Source organism: Mytilus californianus, unplaced genomic scaffold, assembly GCF_021869535.1.
Source record: "Mytilus californianus isolate M0D057914Y unplaced genomic scaffold, xbMytCali1.0.p SCAF_6, whole genome shotgun sequence".
Classification (NCBI taxonomy): Eukaryota; Metazoa; Mollusca; class Bivalvia; order Mytilida; family Mytilidae; genus Mytilus; species Mytilus californianus.
Genome location: NW_026262712.1, coordinates 30019209 through 30038585, shown reverse-complemented (window position 1 = coordinate 30038585; position 19377 = coordinate 30019209). Strand labels below are relative to the sequence as shown.

Below are 19377 nucleotides of genomic sequence, written 5' to 3'. Positions count from 1 at the left end.
TGTATTTTTAATCATATATTCATCGCCATGGTACCCTCCACCATTCACAAGACAAACCTTATTTTCCAACAATTCATATTACTTGTGGCAGCATCTACTTTTAACAAAGAGAGTACTGAAAATTGTATTGCATAATTTCAAACTGCTTACATGTCGTATCTGGAAATGTATTATATGATGCAGTGTTAAAAAATGAAGTAACCTAAAAAAACTATTTCTACAATGAATAATTGCTCAGTAGTAAGGTTTAAATTCTGGTCTAGTTTTTGACTCAACCAACCTCCAACTTCAGATAACACCATACGTCATAAGCTCTCTTTTTCAGTTTTTCTGATAGAGATATATTAAATACAGTTTCATCCAGGATTTAAGCTTTGTCGTTTTTTTTTCTCACTCTAAGCAATATAAATTCATTGCAACAACGATTCATTGCTCAAACTATTGACTCATTCACATTCAATTTTGATACCATGAGAAAACGGGCTACATGCATTGAGTACGGTTTGATAATATAGTTGTTAAACCTTCTTTTATAGCTAGTTAAACCTCCCACTTGTATGACAGTTACATATAGTTTTGTTATATTAGATGAGCAACCCAAAACAGCTTTAATAATTGCCAATTATCAGGATCAAGCAGCCAAAACTGTGTAAACATACATCATCGAAGAACAAACTGACGAAAAATTGAATAAACACTTTCTCGAAGAATATTAGAAGAAGCCGATTTATCTTTCAGGTATATAAATCACTGCATAAGAGATACTGTGACAACAGGATTGAAAACAGCTGGGAAATAGACCGTTCAATGATGTCTTAAACTGGGCGTTAAACAGCCTTCTATCCATTTTTAACTGGCACATGAATTTAGGTCATTGGACAGCTATATTGAAGATCCAACTGACACACAACGGCGAGAGCTCTCCAATTTAGATGGCTTTGTTTTTTATGTCTTAATCAAAGTTTTGGCGAAGACGATACCAGTTAGACATAAAAAATAAGAATTGTCTCACATATACATAATATTGCAACCATTCTACAACAATTCTTAACTCTAAATATTAATCATTCAGATAAGTTATGACAAATGTCTATGTATCTCCTAAATATCAATAATCTGTCATGTCAAATTTCTATTAATCTCCGACATATCAATTATCTGTCATCACAAATTTCTATGTATTATCGACATATCAATAATCTGTCATTACAAATTTCTATTTATCTCCGACATATCAATAATTTGTCATGACAAATTTCAATTTATCTCCAACATATCAATAATCTGTCATTACAAATTTCTATTTATCTCCAACATATCAATAATTTTTTATGACAAATTTTTATTTATCTCCGTCATATCAATACTCTGTCATGACAAATTTGCGTATTTCCGTTTTCTCAAATTACTTGTGGCAAAAGAAGTCAACATTTATTTATCTTTAGAACACGGATGTGATTGAAACGTATGATGCAAACGCGTGTAAAAGTTGTGTCTAAAAATATTTCTTCCAAGAATAATGCTTAACCTTTTTTCGTCGAAGATGCATATAACGAGCTGATTTTAATAAAAAAGTGAAGAGAAGAAAAACATCCTGTTACAAGGAAGTTGAAACGTTTGCACAAATATAATATCTGAAATTTTTTTCATATTTAAATAAGGAGATGATGTTACTGATTACATGCGAAAAACGCCTGTTTATATTTTATAAAGAAGAAAATAAAAGCACAGCATCCTTGAAAATTAATTCTGAAGCTTACTATCAGTGTAACATATTTCCAACAGATGAATCTACATTTCTTCGTTTCTATTAACAAATTGTTCATTTCTTTCAGTTTATTGAAGGTAGATCATCGGTATATTTTCTATGAAAGAATTGTCTTATATTTTGCCAAAACAAAGATTTTACTATGCTTTTTTCAAAAATATAATAAAAAGTATGGTTCACAGTGCTAATTTTCAAGCCACAAATTGTGCAAAATTGCACAAATTTGCATAGATTGTTAATGAAAAAAAAAACATGTTTTTGTGAGTAAAAAGAAATCTATGAGTCTCAGATTAAATATTTACATAGAATATAAGAGAATAGGTTTCATAATATATTTTAAGAAAATAAAAATAGAAAATGGTGTCACCGAACTTGTTTTCTTACTAGAAGTAGAAAATGAAAATTCCCTGTCATTCCAGTATACAACTTTTACTAAAAGGGTAAGTTGAAAAATTGATTCGAAAATCACAAATATTTGGATTAATTTGGTTTAGACATTTTGGATAATGCAAGAAATCACTTATTTTTCTTTATACAAATAAATAGTCTTACACATAAATTGTAAATCTGCCTCAAAATTGCAGATTTAGGCAAAGAAATAGACCGATTATGTACTGTATACAGTGAATCCATCTTAATAAAAGTTACTCATCATGATTATTACAAAAATGATAGTTATTTGCATCATACTTGAAAAAAGTACTGATTTTTCAGCAGGTCAAGCATTATAATAGTTATTAAAACATTATCTATATCAGATTATGAAAACTAAGATGGCGATGTTACTTATGTCTCTAATGACTTTAAGGGGATTGAAGATACCAGTTTTGTTTAATTTCTGGAAAAAATAAGATTGTTTTAAATCTTCAAATAAGTTACGCATACAATTAAGGATATAGTATTGTTTTTGAATATGTGATTAAAAGCGAGGCGAAAGATACCAAAGGGACATTCAAACTCATAAGTCGAAAATAAACTGACATGGCTGAAAAAGAAAAAGACCAACAGACAAACCACTTTAAACAAAACACAAAAAACTAAAGACTTAGCAACACGAACCCCACCTAAAACTAGGGGTGATCGTAGGTGCTCCGGAAAGTTAATTAGATCCTGCTCCACATGTGGCACACGTCGTGTTGCTCATGTAAGTAAAAACCCGGTGAAAGGTCATATTTTGTAAAAAGGTGACAGGATTGTATTTACGACAATTGGAACATATTTGTTGTCATATGTGACACAGATATTCCGTAACGGTCAACCAACTGGTGATGGCGTTTGTTAATTTTACGAAGGAAAGATTTCAACTTCTACACAGCTTCTTAAAGTTCATAATTGTCATTTACTTTTATCACGACGATATGGATTTATTGTGGCAATATGATTCTAATCGAAAGGATTTAAACATGTTAAAGAAAAGAAGAATATTTCATCCAGCTTTTATCGGTAACATTTAAAACAAAGCTAACAAGATTAGGAAGTTTCCCTCAAATCTTTCTTTTTTACTTATAGTCTTATTGATCAGGTTATAATTGTACTATCATTGTTTAATCACATGCCTCTGATTTGGAGTTGAGAAATATAACGACCGGAAGTTGGGACCAAAAGGAAGATCACCTATCAAAAAAGGAAAACTAACAAAAGGGAACTAAAATATGGTATCTTTCTAGTTGTTAATTTCCGGATGAAACCTTCTAATTTGAAACTGATACTCGCTCAAGTAATAACAACTAAAAGAATAAGAATCAAGCTTGCAAATCGGTGCAATTAAATAATACTTGATACCTTTTGATTCTACTTCCTTTAGTTCTTCTTAGTTGACCAACTACCGAATTGTCCTACCACAGAGGAGGTTACCTGTCGTAAGATTATATTCTCAGTAGTCAAAAGTCGATTAAATGAAAATAGTCGATTTAAGTGATAAAGGAAATAGACAGATATTCGTAAAAAAAATCTAAATACCAAAACACTTCAACAAATTGTTTTCCCATCCTGATTTGTAAATGATTTGAAAAGAGGAAAATTTTCAAAGGAGCTAAAAAAAATCATTTTAGAAAATAAAAAATAAATGATGACCAAATCGCAACCAAATTTGTTTTAAATCATGATAAAATCGTAACAAAATCACGACTAAATCGTAACCAAATTATGAACAAATCATTATCAAATAAGAACCATGTGAAGACCAAGTCAACCAAATCGTTATCGATTCATTAACAATGTTTTTTTCAATCATGATTGAATCGTTTCAATTAATGACCACATGCATACATTTTTATCAAATCGTCTGAATGGAGTGGCAGTAATGGATAAATAATGTGTCCTGCCACTTTATGGTGAGCACGAAATTCCCTTTTAATACAAACATTCTTTATATATATATACAAGTTTTTTGTTTTCTATTTGGTATTAGATTAAAATTTAGATCCATTTTGTTACATCTGTGATCCGTTTATTTGGCAATCGCCATGGTAGTCAGCAGGGTTTAAGAACATCCGTTGTTTGACCTGCAAGTCAAATGCGTTTTGTTAAAATATGCTTTTTCACTTTTTGGTCTTTTGGAAAATGTTGTTTGTGCTGTATTTAGACCCCTCTACCAAGAAATTTGTTTTGCATGCACACGTATAAAAATTGCGGTTTTTATCCAACGCAATCATAGGTTTGAACGTTGTTTTCAATTTAGACTTGTATATATATTTATATATATCCTTCATTTATGAAACTTGTATGGTAAGTTGTTCACTTGTATCTAAAGTTTATAGAAGTTTAAAGTTTTACCTATCATCATAGTTGTCGCTTAAAACCTCTTTTAGTATTTTCTGTTTGAAGGTCACCTTCTGACTTTCAAATATATATTTAAAAAAAACCATAGACATGGTCAAATCTGTATCTTTTTAATGATCATCCCATATGATCAACGAATTATTAAGTAACCAATATTAGGTGCAATTCAAGAAATAGCTATCAAATCATATCGATATTTCAATCTTCTCAACTTCGCCATATCAGATTCAGTATTATCAAACATCTTTGATCAAAGCTAACAAATTAGTTTCAAATCATATTCAAATTAAGCACAGGTATACAGATATTGTGAACAAAACAGACCGCAGTTAGACGCAAATATCGTTTCCCAATCGTAGCTTCGACATAAACCACAATAAAATGGTTTTTCGCATTTTGGGGTAATGATTAGATAAATGAATCAGAACACGGATAAGAGAAGAGAGACTTCAAAAAAATGTAATTGGTCGCATTCGTGTTAAGTCTCAACCTTCATATATATGATGTTTTATAATTAAATACGACATGCATTCAAATATTAAGACTGAACACAAGTGCGGCCACTTCAATTTTAGACAATAACCGTCTAAAAATAAGCACAAATGCTCAAATTGTGAAGATTTTAGTAATTTCATATGAATTACTGATGCTAGTACCTGATGCATGTACATTATATTGTCAAAACTGCCCATATTTATGTAACAAAAGTTTTCTACTTTCCAATGAATAGAAGAAAAGTTTACATTTTAAACAAAACGTAAAAATGCTATATTTTGGGGCCAAAAAGGGGTCTTAACGGGACTATTCCTATAAAAAAACTAAAGGGGCACATTTTAAAAGATATAAACCACTTACCAAAGTTTCATGAAAACTGTTCAAAGCATTATTGAGTTATTGTAAAAAAAAATAAAAAGTCTCCTCTCATCATTTGTGCCATACAAAGTTTCCATCTATCTATTACAGTTTCAAGATAATAGGCACAAATGTGAAAAAAAAACGTCACCAAAGGGCAATAACTTCAATAAGGAGTAGACTTAGAATTTTGTCATGTTTGACATATTTGAAGATCTTATCTTGCTAATCATTTTCGTCTTAAAATTTCTATCTATTATAGCTTTTAAGATATTAAACAAAACGCCAAAATTTGGTAAACATCTTCATTAAAGGGCAATAACTCTAATATGGAGTCGTCCGACGATTTTAGCTATGTCACTTATTTTTGCTATTTAAAGCTTCTGTGTATCTATTATAATATGAGATAATAGGAGAAAAAAAATTAAAATGGTAAAATTCGTCATTTAAGGATAATAACTATAAAAAGTCGTCTGACAGTTTTGACATTAATATACAATATTAAGAGCTAAACATTTTAAACATTTTTGCTACAGTCAGAATAATTCTATCTATAGCTGTTTTGAAAATAATAAGCAAAACTTGCATTTTACCCTTATCTTCTATTTTTTGTCATGTCGGCCATCTTAGTTGGAAGGCGGGGTCATCAGACACATTTTTAAAACCAGATATCCCAATGATGACTGTGGCTAAGTTTGGTTAAACTTTGCACAGTGGTTTCAGATGAGAAATTTTTTTTAACAGTTGACGGACGACGACAACGACGGACGACGGACGTCAAGTGATAAGAAAAGCCAGGTGAGCTAAAAATATGTAAACTCCTTTAAAGCTGGCATATAATTCGTTCTAAAAAAGCATAAGACAGAAAACTAGATTTAAAAATAGGAAATGTCATGAAAATCTACGAAACTCTCATTGTTTGAGACTAACAATTGTTTCCTTATTTTGTAAAAAAATATCGTGCTTAGTTTAGTGAGACCACATTTCTTGGTTTGTATCTGTTTTTACATTTCGCCATCAGAAGAAATCACAAGTATATTGTTAGAATCTATCCCGACGACGAAAACATTCCCTTTCTCGTCAACAGTTATTCTCCCTGTCTTTTTTAAAACAATTTTATTTTTGATCTCCCAAACTTATTCTCTATTATATCAACAAATTTCTTGATCCTTCCCAGTCGTGGTATAGACAATCTTGTCTTTATTAATTGCAATGTATGAATATGGTGACAAAACCTTCATGGAATACTACGAAAATATTACAGAATAAAATTGAGAATGGAAATGGGGAATGTGTCAAAGACACAACAATCCGACCATAGAGCAGACAACAGCCGAAGAACCATTTTTATGATAAAAAAAGATTATCCAGATCATATTTACTTATAAAAGGTTGGGTTTTGTTTGCAGTTGATATGGAGATACGGTCCGATGTTAAAGTTTGTAATACATAAATTAGTTTGTCAAACCTTCATAAAATTTTATGAAATATGCTTCCTATTTACAAGCATTCCTTGGTATGAGAGATATCCAGAACACTATTACAAAAAACGAAAACTGCATTCAGTCTATAGTTCAAAATATGAATGTAAAAAAAGTCGTCTTTGATTGTTCTATCCATGTGAAGATACAGGATTTTCTAACTAATGTAAAGAAATTAGATTCCAGAGGAAACAATATAAAATTAAATTTTAAGCGGAAATTAAAAACTGCATGTGTTTAACCGAGAGGTGTAGTGTGACGGAAAAATGTGGATTTCTTTTTTACGGATTACAGTAACCATGGAGATAAACTGGTGGTAGTTAACTCAAATGCTAAGACTGAATGTACCATCGAATGTTCACGTCTCTATAGTGTTTTTGATTAAGTATGCATAGACGACAATACAATAGCTGTGTGAACTGGATATTCATATGGAAAGACTGGTATAATGATTATTGATTTGAAAAGCGAAAAGAGTCGCCGAATTAACTAGTACACCCTTTGGCATTACTTTCAAAGTGAATCATTGATTTGCTGTTGTAGCAAAAAGGACAAACAAATGATATCATGTACAGACATAAGCTGTACTAATATCCGAAAACGTTCATGACAACGTTTACTGAGAAAACTTTTATCTTCATCTGTATCTAAATATTAACTGTAAAAAAACTAACTTAAAGTCCATTTATCAGACATTTACGGAAAATGAAAAAAAAAAAAAAAAAAACAAACAAAAAAAAACAAAACAAAACAAAACAAAAAACAAACATTTTCAAACTTTGCTCTTGATATTGTATTTTCGTTATATCGTTATAATCAAGCTTCTGTCTAAATTGCCATAACATTCCTCGGAGGTTTGAAAAAGTTATTGATGTCTTAAAAAACGTTAACCACAGACTGAACCTAAATATTGACGCCAACGAAGACGGAAAACAGGATCGCTATGTATCGCTTTCGCAGGCTCGACAAAAACATTTTCATACTATTGTTGTTCAATCACAGGCGTCTAATATTTTCATTTAATTTTTTTTTATATAAGTTTATAGTCTGAAGCAATTATAATACGTTTCTTTTTGTTTTTGTTTTTGTTTGTTTGTTTTTTTTTTTGGCTTTGCCATTCTATAATTAGATTTGCATTATATATATCAGGAGCTTCTTTATCTACGGTCTTAGAATTTTGTGTTGATGGAATAAATTTGAAGGTTGCTGTTTGCTTTATTCTTACTTTTGAAATATTAAGAACGATTAAAAGCTTGACATGTTGTAGAAGTCTATGAATTGTTGAACACTTTATGTTGCTGTTTTAAGGATGTACTTAATAGGTGAGGTTTAGGAATTTGTGTCAGATGTTCGGACTCCTTGGCCGAGTTCACTTGAAACTCTAAAGTCCACTATAGAGTTTCAAGAGTATCACGTGAACGCACTCCGAGTTGCTATTCGGAACAACTCTAAGTAACTCTAGGGTAAGGCCCTGACTAAGCATAAAAAAAAGAAAAAAATCTGATTGGTTTGACGTCATTCAAGGGTTTCTCGAGTTTAACCCTGGCTCAGTGAGGGTTGGGATCGGGGTAAAAGGGGTTAACTCGAGAGGTTCGAGTAAACTCGGATTGTTGAAACCCGAGTTAGTAAAGTTAACTCTAGAGTTTCAAGTGAACTCGGCCCTTGGTTTTCCCCCTACAATACAAGGTAAAATATTTTGCCCCATAACACCCATTTATCTTTTCATATAAGAATTAATGGCTCATAAAAAGTCATTTACCAAAATTTAAGCAGTTTCCAAATAATACCAATGCAATGAAAGGTAAAAGTCCGAGTTAGCCTTTTCCCACCACTTTATAAAAATCAAATATCTCGAAAAGGAGCTCCATAACCTATCAATGTTTTTAGCTTATTTTATTCCTTAACTGATGCTCTTCCAACTTATAGTATAAGTTTTAAATTATTGATTTTTTTTAATATTCCCTAAGTACACCCATAAAAGATTTTTTGTTGTTGTTTTTCTTTTTGTCGTTGGGTTGTAGACTCGATCATTGGCGTAGACATATTATTCATGACGACAATATTCATGTTCTATCTTTCGCTGAAGATCAAGCGTTGATAAATATTTTTTTGAGATATGTAAAACTATAATGTCTACTTGGCTTAGATCAATTGAGTCAAATCGGACAGGGGCTTGTATCCAAAGAAATAACACTTGCATGGAAACGATCACATAATTAAAAAATTGATGACTATGGCGCTTTAAGAAAAATTTGACTGCTTGTATTAGCATGATAAGAAATTTAAAAACTTATCCGTCAAACACTTTGTTTATGGTTTTGTGTCTGAGTCATCTTTGCGCGAACATTTTTATTTGGTTTTTCAACGCTATCAATTATTCCCCCCCCCCCTTTTGAAGTTAAATGGTCGTTCCCAAATGACAGAAAATTTGTTTTAATTCAACATTGGCGATTTTTGATACAACATGTATCCTTTCCTTTTTACAACTTCCAATGAATATTTACATCTTGTGCTTTCCAAATACAAGGCTCCGGTCTTCTGGTAAAATTTGGTAATTAAAAGGGTACAGAAAACATTCTTAAAAATAAGCTTTGCATTAATTAACAATGGTTGGGATCGATGGTATGTTAACATAATAATAAAACAAGTCTGCCTCCTGTTGACTGTAATTTCTACATGCGTAGTGATTTTAGACTGCATTATTGGGGCTTCTTTACCGTAAAAAAATAAACAACGTTTCCTGAGAAGAATTTTTTATTGTATTTTTCTTAAACGAAATAATAATAACATAAAATATTGCCACATACGATACGATAAAAGCATGAGATTCTTGTTTTTCAAAAGATAGGAACATCACGTATATATTTGATAAAAAAAAAACGAAAATGTAAATGCAAATCTCAGTTTTCCTCCAGTAGTTCGAGGCAACACGTAAACACCTCTGACTGTCAGACTTGAGTATTAAACGTTTACTTCGAGAGAGAAAGATTCTGTGCTTGACGTTTCCATGCAAATAGCATGATATCACAAAGTTCTGTAATCAGTTTGTTAGTTTCCTTCGAACCCATGCTGGACAACCTGAAAAAAATCAAGATATAAAATTAATGTATGAGTAAAGGGTACTATGTTCTTCTCATATATTTTATGATGGTATGATACTAAACCCCTAACTAGAGGGATAGTACTTGATTTTCATATGATGAAGACATAATCTTTCAATCAGTTAAATTAGGTCTGAAGCTGGCATGTCAGTAACTGCTAGTAGTCCTTTGTTAATGTATGTATCATTGTCATATTGCTTAGTTTCTTTTGTTACCTATTCTGACATCTGACTCAGACTTCTTTAAATTGAGTTTTACTGTACGTATTGCTATGTGTTTCTTTGTTCTACATTGGCTAGAGGTATAGGGGGAGGATTGAGATCTCACAAAACATGTTTAACCCCGCCGCATTTTTGCGCCTGTCCCAAGTCAGGAGCCTCTGGCGTTTGTTAGTCTTGTATGTTTTTTAATTTTAGTTCATTTATATGTTTTGGAGATTAGTGTGACTGAACTAGTACACAATTTTGTTGAGGGGCCAGCTGAGGACCACCTCCGGGTGCGGGATTTTCTCGCTGCGTTGAAGACCCATTGGTGGACTTCGGTTGTTGTCTGCTCTTGGTCGGGTTGTCGTCTCTTTGACATATTCCCCATTTCCATTCTCAATTTTATTAGGACTGCCACACATGAGGACCGAAAAATTCCTAGCATATAAATAAGTTTATACGTGTATATACATTTTGTATCTATCACATGTATCCATTTTGTATGGGGTCCAAAATTGAAAATTTAATTTGATTGATAGCATCGAAAAACTAAATAAAACATGTTCGTGCTTATTCAAAAATTTTCTGACTCAGACAAAAATCCATATAACCCCCCTTTGAAGTTAAATTATTGCTCCCAGATTTTTAAGTAGTATCCTGACACATCATATGTTATGTTTTAAGCAAATAAACATGACATTGTAACAATGTCTATCACGTGAACTTTGACCGGAGTGACCCTAGATGCGTCAACAGGGCAAGCTTCTACTGTTGAACCCCGATCACAGAATTCTATGACAAATTGATATCAAGAATCAATTAGGTGACGCGACCGTGTATATGACAGGACATGTATTTGGGCTTTCCAAAGTCCATAATATCAATTTTTCTTAACCTTCCGACATGTAGGCGTGCTTTCCATCATTTAATCAAAACCCTAAATCTTGTTCTCGTCTTAAGTATGACTGTAATATTTGCTACTAGATTTCAAACAACAAACAATAACACATATTTCGTCTTAAAATGATAAAAACAATTTTTAATAAAAATATTCTGCTTTAAATGTGTGGACCTGATTGGATAATAACCACATTCGCTTACCTTGCACATATGCCTCGGTAAATTAGGATGACAAAACAGTTTTGTTGATGTTAAGTACATGTATTTCAGTTTACATAATTAAAAGCGAAACACCACTTTCCTCTTAAGTAGGATTAACGCTATAGCTACTATTTTTTAATTGTAACAGATGCGCATTTTGACAATTAATGTCCCTTCATTGACGCTCGCGCCCAATATATTTTAAGAAAACAACACAAAGCATAAAACAAAACCTTGAAGAGCGGACATAACGGAAAATGGTAAAACGTACTGACAATCCTTAGACTAGGAACCAGAGATGGTAGGGAGCATGAGGGAGATATATTCTTTAATTTTAAATGAATTTCGATGATTTATGAAGGCAAATTTCAAATACATTGTTTGTGTCTTAATAAATGAATACAGTCGAGGAGCATGACTCCTTGACATCAAAAACACAGAAAAGACAGCTAACAAATGCCATAACTAGATGGAAGTATAACGGAAAAAATCAATACATTTTACCTTTTGCTTCTCCAAATGACTCGATTCCTTTATTGTTGTCTTCTAGATCTGTATCTTTTTCTACATAAAAATACAATATTTATAGACATTACATTTCTTACATATAAAAAAGAAGATGTGGTATGATTGCCAATGAGACAAATCTCCACAAGAGACCAAAATGACACAGAAATTAAAAACTATGGGTCACCGTACGGCCTTCAAAACTGAGCAAATCCCATACCGCATAGTCAGCTATAAAAGGCCCCGAAATGACAAATGTAAAACAATTCAAATGATAAAACTAACGGCCTAATGTAATGTACAAAAAATAAACGAAAAACAAATACGTAACACATCAACAAACGACAACCACTAAATACAGGCTGTCTTGTGAGAGGGTGTGAATTGGGGTTTACAGAATAGAGAATAATGGGATAAAAATGTAATGAATAGATTGAGAAAAATGCACCAAAAAATTATAAAAAAAGAGAATAATGAGAAAAAAGTACAAAGAATACAGAAGAATGGCTTAAAAATTAAAGAAAACAAAAATGAAGGACCCCCCAATCTAGACCCTCGTGTCATACGTTTTTTCTCAATTAGTCAGTTCTAAGCACATGGGTTGTATTTCAGTCAATGATCGATTGATGGTGGTTTGCGCCCAGCAGCACAAAAAGGCTATATCATCGCGATAGAAAAACATTACACGTGGATCAAAATCTACCAGTGCAATATTTACTTTACTCAACTTAACAGTCTAAATAACGCACCTCATCTTACCATATATGGTAGTTTTACAATTTCTTGTTTTTCTACAAATTTGTGGAAATATAGTACATTATAAATGTAAGTATAACCTTGAAATCAATGCAGAGTTCACAGCGAAATTTTGATTTTAGTGGCGACAATGGAAAATAAAAAAATCAAAAGTCAGAGTTAAGTCAATTTCAAATTGATCATTCTATAAGAGTTCGATTAAGAAACTAGAAAGTCGATGTCTGATTCGTTGTTTTCAAGGAAAAAAACTCACTTCAGTTTTCACAAATTTGTAAATATGTTTTCTTTTAGGTTAAAAATGTATTTTCTATTAGATGACAAGAGTTTCAAGAGTATCACGTGAACGCACTCCGAGTTGCTATTCGGAACAACTCTAAGTAACTCTAGGGTAAGGCCCTGACTAAGCATAAAAAAAAGAAAAAAATCTGATTGGTTTGACGTCATTCAAGGGTTTCTCGAGTTTAACCCTGGCTCAGTGAGGGTTGGGATCGGGGTAAAAGGGGTTAACTCGAGAGGTTCGAGTAAACTCGGATTGTTGAAACCCGAGTTAGTAAAGTTAACTCTAGAGTTTCAAGTGAACTCGGCCCTTGGTTTTCCCCCTACAATACAAGGTAAAATATTTTGCCCCATAACACCCATTTATCTTTTCATATAAGAATTAATGGCTCATAAAAAGTCATTTACCAAAATTTAAGCAGTTTCCAAATAATACCAATGCAATGAAAGGTAAAAGTCCGAGTTAGCCTTTTCCCACCACTTTATAAAAATCAAATATCTCGAAAAGGAGCTCCATAACCTATCAATGTTTTTAGCTTATTTTATTCCTTAACTGATGCTCTTCCAACTTATAGTATAAGTTTTAAATTATTGATTTTTTTTAATATTCCCTAAGTACACCCATAAAAGATTTTTTGTTGTTGTTTTTCTTTTTGTCGTTGGGTTGTAGACTCGATCATTGGCGTAGACATATTATTCATGACGACAATATTCATGTTCTATCTTTCGCTGAAGATCAAGCGTTGATAAATATTTTTTTGAGATATGTAAAACTATAATGTCTACTTGGCTTAGATCAATTGAGTCAAATCGGACAGGGGCTTGTATCCAAAGAAATAACACTTGCATGGAAACGATCACATAATTAAAAAATTGATGACTATGGCGCTTTAAGAAAAATTTGACTGCTTGTATTAGCATGATAAGAAATTTAAAAACTTATCCGTCAAACACTTTGTTTATGGTTTTGTGTCTGAGTCATCTTTGCGCGAACATTTTTATTTGGTTTTTCAACGCTATCAATTATTCCCCCCCCCCTTTTGAAGTTAAATGGTCGTTCCCAAATGACAGAAAATTTGTTTTAATTCAACATTGGCGATTTTTGATACAACATGTATCCTTTCCTTTTTACAACTTCCAATGAATATTTACATCTTGTGCTTTCCAAATACAAGGCTCCGGTCTTCTGGTAAAATTTGGTAATTAAAAGGGTACAGAAAACATTCTTAAAAATAAGCTTTGCATTAATTAACAATGGTTGGGATCGATGGTATGTTAACATAATAATAAAACAAGTCTGCCTCCTGTTGACTGTAATTTCTACATGCGTAGTGATTTTAGACTGCATTATTGGGGCTTCTTTACCGTAAAAAAATAAACAACGTTTCCTGAGAAGAATTTTTTATTGTATTTTTCTTAAACGAAATAATAATAACATAAAATATTGCCACATACGATACGATAAAAGCATGAGATTCTTGTTTTTCAAAAGATAGGAACATCACGTATATATTTGATAAAAAAAAAACGAAAATGTAAATGCAAATCTCAGTTTTCCTCCAGTAGTTCGAGGCAACACGTAAACACCTCTGACTGTCAGACTTGAGTATTAAACGTTTACTTCGAGAGAGAAAGATTCTGTGCTTGACGTTTCCATGCAAATAGCATGATATCACAAAGTTCTGTAATCAGTTTGTTAGTTTCCTTCGAACCCATGCTGGACAACCTGAAAAAAATCAAGATATAAAATTAATGTATGAGTAAAGGGTACTATGTTCTTCTCATATATTTTATGATGGTATGATACTAAACCCCTAACTAGAGGGATAGTACTTGATTTTCATATGATGAAGACATAATCTTTCAATCAGTTAAATTAGGTCTGAAGCTGGCATGTCAGTAACTGCTAGTAGTCCTTTGTTAATGTATGTATCATTGTCATATTGCTTAGTTTCTTTTGTTACCTATTCTGACATCTGACTCAGACTTCTTTAAATTGAGTTTTACTGTACGTATTGCTATGTGTTTCTTTGTTCTACATTGGCTAGAGGTATAGGGGGAGGATTGAGATCTCACAAAACATGTTTAACCCCGCCGCATTTTTGCGCCTGTCCCAAGTCAGGAGCCTCTGGCGTTTGTTAGTCTTGTATGTTTTTTAATTTTAGTTCATTTATATGTTTTGGAGATTAGTGTGACTGAACTAGTACACAATTTTGTTGAGGGGCCAGCTGAGGACCACCTCCGGGTGCGGGATTTTCTCGCTGCGTTGAAGACCCATTGGTGGACTTCGGTTGTTGTCTGCTCTTGGTCGGGTTGTCGTCTCTTTGACATATTCCCCATTTCCATTCTCAATTTTATTAGGACTGCCACACATGAGGACCGAAAAATTCCTAGCATATAAATAAGTTTATACGTGTATATACATTTTGTATCTATCACATGTATCCATTTTGTATGGGGTCCAAAATTGAAAATTTAATTTGATTGATAGCATCGAAAAACTAAATAAAACATGTTCGTGCTTATTCAAAAATTTTCTGACTCAGACAAAAATCCATATAACCCCCCTTTGAAGTTAAATTATTGCTCCCAGATTTTTAAGTAGTATCCTGACACAACAAAAAATCACATCATATGTTATGTTTTAAGCAAATAAACATGACATTGTAACAATGTCTATCACGTGAACTTTGACCGGAGTGACCCTAGATGCGTCAACAGGGCAAGCTTCTACTGTTGAACCCCGATCACAGAATTCTATGACAAATTGATATCAAGAATCAATTAGGTGACGCGACCGTGTATATGACAGGACATGTATTTGGGCTTTCCAAAGTCCATAATATCAATTTTTCTTAACCTTCCGACATGTAGGCGTGCTTTCCATCATTTAATCAAAACCCTAAATCTTGTTCTCGTCTTAAGTATGACTGTAATATTTGCTACTAGATTTCAAACAACAAACAATAACACATATTTCGTCTTAAAATGATAAAAACAATTTTTAATAAAAATATTCTGCTTTAAATGTGTGGACCTGATTGGATAATAACCACATTCGCTTACCTTGCACATATGCCTCGGTAAATTAGGATGACAAAACAGTTTTGTTGATGTTAAGTACATGTATTTCAGTTTACATAATTAAAAGCGAAACACCACTTTCCTCTTAAGTAGGATTAACGCTATAGCTACTATTTTTTAATTGTAACAGATGCGCATTTTGACAATTAATGTCCCTTCATTGACGCTCGCGCCCAATATATTTTAAGAAAACAACACAAAGCATAAAACAAAACCTTGAAGAGCGGACATAACGGAAAATGGTAAAACGTACTGACAATCCTTAGACTAGGAACCAGAGATGGTAGGGAGCATGAGGGAGATATATTCTTTAATTTTAAATGAATTTCGATGATTTATGAAGGCAAATTTCAAATACATTGTTTGTGTCTTAATAAATGAATACAGTCGAGGAGCATGACTCCTTGACATCAAAAACACAGAAAAGACAGCTAACGAATGCCATAACTAGATGGAAGTATAACGGAAAAAATCAATACATTTTACCTTTTGCTTCTCCAAATGACTCGATTCCTTTATTGTTGTCTTCTAGATCTGTATCTTTTTCTACATAAAAATACAATATTTATAGACATTACATTTCTTACATATAAAAAAGAAGATGTGGTATGATTGCCAATGAGACAAATCTCCACAAGAGACCAAAATGACACAGAAATTAAAAACTATGGGTCACCGTACGGCCTTCAAAACTGAGCAAATCCCATACCGCATAGTCAGCTATAAAAGGCCCCGAAATGACAAATGTAAAACAATTCAAATGATAAAACTAACGGCCTAATGTAATGTACAAAAAATAAACGAAAAACAAATACGTAACACATCAACAAACGACAACCACTAAATACAGGCTGTCTTGTGAGAGGGTGTGAATTGGGGTTTACAGAATAGAGAATAATGGGATAAAAATGTAATGAATAGATTGAGAAAAATGCACCAAAAAATTATAAAAAAAGAGAATAATGAGAAAAAAGTACAAAGAATACAGAAGAATGGCTTAAAAATTAAAGAAAACAAAAATGAAGGACCCCCCAATCTAGACCCTCGTGTCATACGTTTTTTCTCAATTAGTCAGTTCTAAGCACATGGGTTGTATTTCAGTCAATGATCGATTGATGGTGGTTTGCGCCCAGCAGCACAAAAAGGCTATATCATCGCGATAGAAAAACATTACACGTGGATCAAAATCTACCAGTGCAATATTTACTTTACTCAACTTAACAGTCTAAATAACGCACCTCATCTTACCATATATGGTAGTTTTACAATTTCTTGTTTTTCTACAAATTTGTGGAAATATAGTACATTATAAATGTAAGTATAACCTTGAAATCAATGCAGAGTTCACAGCGAAATTTTGATTTTAGTGGCGACAATGGAAAATAAAAAAATCAAAAGTCAGAGTTAAGTCAATTTCAAATTGATCATTCTATAAGAGTTCGATTAAGAAACTAGAAAGTCGATGTCTGATTCGTTGTTTTCAAGGAAAAAAACTCACTTCAGTTTTCACAAATTTGTAAATATGTTTTCTTTTAGGTTAAAAATGTATTTTCTATTAGATGACAAAAATTAAACTTTTATAGAAAAAAATCGAACTTTCACAGAATTTTGTGTCTATGACATCAAAAACATAGTTCATTTTAATCAATTTGTTTATGGTTATTTGCAACAGATTCTTTTTTCTCTAAAGAAGTAGATTTAGTAGAGATGGTGCGTTTCTTTTGTTACTAAATATATTATAACATGTATTATTATAAATATGTGTGATTTTTCAGCAGCTGTTCTTTGTCCTTACGATCCGTCTGATTTAATTCTTATTTTTATATAAAAAATTACAAAAAGAAGCATCAAATTCTTAAGAGCTTACTTCTAAACGGTCATAGTACATATAATATGTATCCTTTTTTTCCCCCTTTTCTTTTTAAACTAAAACATTATACATAGTATACTCTTTAGCAAGATGGAAACTGATCTGTTTCTTTGTATCGTACTCAATGCTAATTTCTTTCTCTTTATTGAAAACACCCAAACTTTAAAGGTATGATCGGATCTTCTAGAATTGACGATACTACACAAACAGGTTAACAAAAGACTTTGGAGTATTTGTTGTTTTATTGCATTCAAATAAAAAAAATAACAAACACACACATTAAAATTCAATTTTTTTTTCATTTCAAATATTTATTGCCATATAAACTTATCAATATTAAGTTTGTGACAAATACAAAATAAGTAGATAATATAACTAAAGACTAGCACATTCAGCCTAAACGGGACTAATCTGTTGGCATGATTACTGAATTTTGATATTTCTGTGTTTAGTAGTTCTGGTTCAATCATTTCCTGTGTATTTCTTCAATACATATATTTATCGATCTGTTATGCTAAAAAAGGCTACCACAGTCTAGTATAAACTGCGATCAAAATTGATAAAACTCTAGGGAGCAACCATTTAACTTCAAAGGGGGGTATGGTTTTTTTTTCTGAGTCAGAACATTTTTATTTAATTTTACGACTCTATCAGTCAAATTATTTTTCACTGGATTCAGAATATTATTTTTTGTCATCTGCATGCTTCTGCTTGACCAAAATATTTTTCATCAAATTGGGGATCAGAATATTTTTTAGAAAAAACCATACCCCCTTGAAATTAAATGGTCGTTCTCTTACCTTTGTCTGTTGGATTATCGATAAAAACTCTCTCATGTGTCGTTGGACTGTGCCGAGGATAGAACACAGAATTGTTATCAATCAAAAGGATATTTCCTGTCGCTGGGTCTTGGGCCGACCATGGATGTTCCTCGTATGTTTTCATACTGTATGTTTCTTTAGGTTTAACATCAGCGTATTTTATTTTTTGTCCTTCAAAATTATGCCAGTACATACTCGCTACACATGAGGATCTGTTTTCAAACAAAGTATAGGAAATTTTGCCGCCTTGTAGAGATCTGACAATTGGTTCTGCGTTTATTTTCTCCATTTTATAAATTTATATTGATGTAAATATACTTTACCAATGGCGGATACCTACAATCTATTTTTATGGTTAATTATACTATTGATCGCTTTTTAAATCCCCATCGACATTGACCAGTTGCTAATTCGCAATTACAAATACAAATAATGTGAATATAATATTTGTTGATATACAGGTAGTTAATTTTTACCTTATGGTGGATAGATATAAAGAGAGATTGATTTACCTGTGATTATATCTACATAGGATAATTCTTGATTACATGATAATGGCAATTAAGACTGATTGAGATGCTTTATAATTTATATTATTTATATATTCTACAAAATTATTTGTTTTTTAACCAGACAAAGACAAGACAAGACAAATACTTTATTAAAGTCTCACCACTTGTTACATATAAAATATACAGCTTTTTAAAACACAAGTTAACAACAAGAGCCACTCTATAAAGAGTTATGAGAGACTATAAAACAATTTTTCTTAGATT

The 19377-nt window shown here is 32.0% G+C and overlaps 1 protein-coding gene across 3 annotated transcripts; it reads right to left on the bottom strand.

The window, feature by feature from the left end:
- Positions 1 to 9618: 9618 nt before the first annotated feature.
- Positions 9619 to 18997, bottom strand: LOC127705051 (von Hippel-Lindau disease tumor suppressor-like). Of its 3 annotated transcripts, none has more exons than XM_052209324.1 (3): positions 18581 to 18997; positions 11792 to 11851; positions 9619 to 9960 (listed from the first exon to the last, which is right to left on the bottom strand). In XM_052209324.1, the coding sequence occupies exons 1-3, from the start codon at positions 18888 to 18890 to the stop codon at positions 9923 to 9925; spliced, it is 408 nt and encodes a 135-aa protein (XP_052065284.1). In that variant the 5' UTR covers positions 18891 to 18997; the 3' UTR covers positions 9619 to 9922. The 3 variants fall into 3 exon arrangements, with proteins under 3 accessions (XP_052065284.1, XP_052065285.1, XP_052065286.1); XM_052209325.1 differs by lacking the exon at positions 11792 to 11851 and adding an exon at positions 16397 to 16456 and having other exon boundaries at positions 18581 to 18994; XM_052209326.1 differs by lacking the exons at positions 9619 to 9960; positions 11792 to 11851 and adding exons at positions 14211 to 14552; positions 16397 to 16456 and having other exon boundaries at positions 18581 to 18994.
- Positions 18998 to 19377: the final 380 nt, after the last annotated feature.